Consider the following 4,014-nt stretch of genomic DNA (forward strand, 5'->3'; position numbering starts at 1 on the left):
TCCCTCTGCCATGTCTTATCCTCACTTAGTAGGAGGAGGAGTCATGGATTCCCGAAAGCCTTTAAATGCTGCAAATTCTTTATTCTTCGGGATGTGCCAAACCTTGCCTCCTCAGAATGATTTGAGAGATGACTACCTAGGAGATTTTGGCATTGAATGTGTCCTTTGGAATTACAGGTTCCTGGGCCGTTGGCTTTGGTGTTAGCACTTGGAACAGCTCTGGTGTTATTAGGAAGGCAAAGCTCTGTAGCCCATCAGAGGCGAGCTTGTCAGTTGACATATGATTTGCTGGAACGCAATCACCCAAACGTCAAGAGTGGATTGCTTTTTATTCCCACTGGCACTAGGGGAATTTGCTTTGACATTTCAAAAATCTGCATCAGTGGTGGGGTGAGGGGTAGGGTTATGAAATGTGCCAACACCTCCTCTCTGAAGTTGTGAGTATGTTGGCAGTTTATTTTAGTGCGTGTACAATGTCTCTTCTTTGGCTGTGGATACAGGATGCCCCACATGACTTTCATCACTTCTGGAAGCCGCAGCCTCCCTGGCAGGATGACCTGGTGAGTCCTAGTATGGCCTAGCTCTTGAGCCACACAGCAGCACATGATCAGGACCTCTGTTACTCCAGGCCCTGTTACATTTCCTGGGCCTGACTTGCATCAGGACAGCATCTTACAAGTCCCTATTCTTGCACAATTTGTGATTGGGGTCCAAGTAGAGCCAGGCCTACTGAGACCTAAGTGGCCACTTCTTTCTCTCTGGGGAGAGTGACAACCCCATGTAGCCAGAGGGACAGAGTCCATCTAGCACTAGGAGTCCCAGTATGCAGGAAGGGCAGTTTAGGATGGGGTAGGTGAGCTTTTTATGGAAGGAAGCATCTACTTCCTGCTTCTGTTTCACCCTGTGTTCATTGTACCATCTGTGGGCATCCAGAGAGCTTAGAGGGTGACATTTTTCTGCCATACAGTGGCCTATTGGAGGCCAAGATGCAGAGGACTTCTTGTTTCTGACTAGAACTCAAGAAGATTCCCAATTTCCTGCACTAACTGGCCCTCCTCAAATTATCTGAATGCCACTGGTGCTCATGGCTCACACTTGTAATTCTAGCTACTCAGAAGGCTGAGATCTGAGGATCAAGGTTGAAGCCAGCCCAAGCAGAAAATTCTGTGAGACTCTTACCTTCTATAGCAAAAAGCCAGAAGTGGAGGTGTGGCTTGAGTGGTAAAGTACCAGCCTGGAGAGAAAAAGCTAAGGGAGAGTTCAAGATTTTGAGTTCAAGCTTCAGTATCAACACACACACACACACACACATTATCTAAATTCCAAGACAATAAAACAAGTGTCAAGAAAGCAGAAACAGGCCAGGTGCTGGTGACATAGATCTGTAATCTTAGCTACCTAGTAAGTTGATGTCTGAGGTCTCTGTTTTAAGCCAGTGAAGAAGTCTGTGAAACTCTTATCTAATTAATCACCAAAAAAGCCAGAAGTGGAAATGTGAGTGGAAAAAAACCTTGAGTGGAAAAGCTAAAGGACAATGCCTAAATCCTGAGTTCAAGCCCCAGTACTGGCATTTAAAAAAAAATAAACAAGTCTACTGTGCCTAGCTGTGTTCCTACACCCTATCTACTTTATTACTCCCTACACACACACACACACACACATATATATATATATACATACATACATACATATAATTGAATAGGTATAAGTAACTTGAAGTAGAAATTCTGTGAAGACAGCCCTCATTGACAACCCCTAGCTATCTTTTCACTGTGGTCTACCTAGCTCAGCACTTGACTTGTAGTAGTTGCCCAATACAAATTTATTTTCATCTGATCAGTATCTGTTAAGTGCCTCTTGTGGACCAAGTGTGAGTTGTTTCAGGGATGAGCAAAAACAGGCACAGTCCTGTCTTGGTGGAGTTTGCATTCAGTGAATGCTGAATGAAAGAATACATTGATACACAGAATTTCCCAGAGAAGCCATGACCACTACAGGAGACGTCATGCCTGAGTCCGAGGGTGCAGAGTCATTCAATCCTCAATTCATTCACAGGCATTTATGGTGCATTGCATCATGCCACCCTTAGTGGACAGGCACCGAAGTGCAAATGTGAATGAAGTATGATTTCTCAAAGTCTCACAACACTGAGCAGATAACCCACTGAAGAAATGCGAATCATACACCATAGCAGAAGATTAAATGAATTCTCAACTGCTGCAGAAGCACACAAGTGGGCATCACTAACGTTGCTGACATCACAGGGGATTTTAAAAGATGACTCAGATTTTTCTAGAAGGGCAAGATGATCTAGATGAGGAGAGAGTGTGAGCCAAAGCCTGGAAGGTTGGGAGTGTGTTGTCTGTACTCTGGAGAGTTTGAGGAACAGATGCATGGGTTCTAGGAGGGATAAGAATGTTGGAAAATTAAATCAGAGTTTGAAAGGGATACTAAAATAGTATTTTGGCCTGCTTGGTCTGCCCTAACAAAATGCCACACACTGAGCATTTTGAACAACAGAGATGAAATTAGATTTCTCACAGTTCTGGAGAGTGAAAGTCTGAGATCGGGTTGTCAGCATGGTTGGCTTTGGGTAAGGGCCCCTATCCTGATTCATAGATGGATGCCTCCTTGCTGTGGACTGACATGAAAGGGAGAGAGTGAGCTGTATGTCTCTTCTTGTTAGACAAGAATCCCCACATCCTCACAACCTCCAATAACCTCCCAAATGCCCCATCTCCAAATACTATCTATCACCATGGGGTTAAGACTTCACTGTGTGAACTGGTAGACATGGAAGAATCTCAGACCTAAGTGCTCACAAGTTTTGGATGGTAGATTGGGAAGGGGATCTGGAAAAACAGGATCATGGGGAAAAGATGGCCTTTTTCCAACAGTCTCACAGACATCAGCTGTGTTTCAGCAGAAGGGTTATCTTAGGTGATCATGGACAGATCCTCAAGGGACTTTCTGTGGCAAACACACACGGGCAAAGGTGATGGAAAATCTTTGTATGATCAAGAAAAGCCAGTGCCCTTTGCAGAGTAACTGCCCTGCAAGACACTTATGGAGCTGGGTACTAGTAGCTCATACCTGTAATCCTAGCTATTCAGGAGGCTGAGATATGAGAATCATGGTTCAAAGCTAGCCCAGGCAGGAAAGTCTGTGATAACTCTTATCCCCAATTCACTAACAAAAAGTCAGAAGTGGGGCTGTGGCTCAAGTGTTAGAGCAGCAGCCTTGAGCAGAAAAGCTAAAGGACAGCACCCAGGCCCTGAGTTCAAGCCCTACTACTAGCTTTCTGGACCCTGAAGTGCCAATCTTTACAACCCCATGTTGGGTTCTTATACCTTTCTTAATGATACATAACCCAAACTCCTCATTTTGAAATCAGATGGTTTCCATTCATAACAGCACATGTAAGCCACAGTGAGAGTGACAGATGGGATCCCCAGACGGTCTGAGTCATGGAACAACTTACCTCAGCATACAGGCCTCTGGTTGTGGGAAAACTGAACCACCTTGCCAGGGACTGAGTTCTGTTGTCCCTGACCCCACAAGGGCACCTTGCCAATAACCTGCTTGTCAGCGACATGGTGAGGTAAGGAAGCCACTGAAGTGGCACTTCCCTGGGAAAGGCGAGGCCTACGGAGGTGACAGAGCTGACTCAAAGAGATACAGCCTTTCTGGCTGATCTAGAGACTGGTCAGCCGAATGGAGGTTCCATATACATGGGCAACCGCAGGGAAGGGCAGCAGCTGTTCCTTCTATCTTCTGGATCGAGTGAAGCCCAGTTAAATGTGGATGACTTGAGACTTGATTGTACTTTTCAACTCCACCCATCGCTCCTCTGCAGAACCATGGGCACAAGGAGGACATCCTCTGTGTGGCTCAATGCCCACCTTTTCTTCTGGCCACCTCCAGTTATGATGGAGAGATTATCATTTGGAATGTCATCTCAGGCCACATATACTGCAAGCTGGACACTCCTAGCCATGTGGATGGCCTGGATCA

General features: G+C 45.6%; 1 protein-coding gene across 1 annotated transcript in view; it reads left to right on the forward strand.

Annotated features, from left to right (window-relative positions):
* LOC105993893 overlaps positions 1 to 4,014 on the forward strand; it is a 119,077-nt gene that overhangs the window by 98,415 nt on the left and 16,648 nt on the right. The window contains exons 22-23 of the mRNA XM_013027266.1: positions 501 to 560; positions 3,857 to 4,014. Coding sequence (XP_012882720.1) covers positions 501 to 560; positions 3,857 to 4,014 — 218 coding nt within the window. The remainder of the gene's footprint in view (positions 1 to 500; positions 561 to 3,856) is intronic.

Source organism: Dipodomys ordii, unplaced genomic scaffold (genome assembly GCF_000151885.1).
Source record: "Dipodomys ordii isolate 6190 unplaced genomic scaffold, Dord_2.0 Scaffold102, whole genome shotgun sequence".
Taxonomy (NCBI): domain Eukaryota; kingdom Metazoa; phylum Chordata; class Mammalia; order Rodentia; family Heteromyidae; genus Dipodomys; species Dipodomys ordii.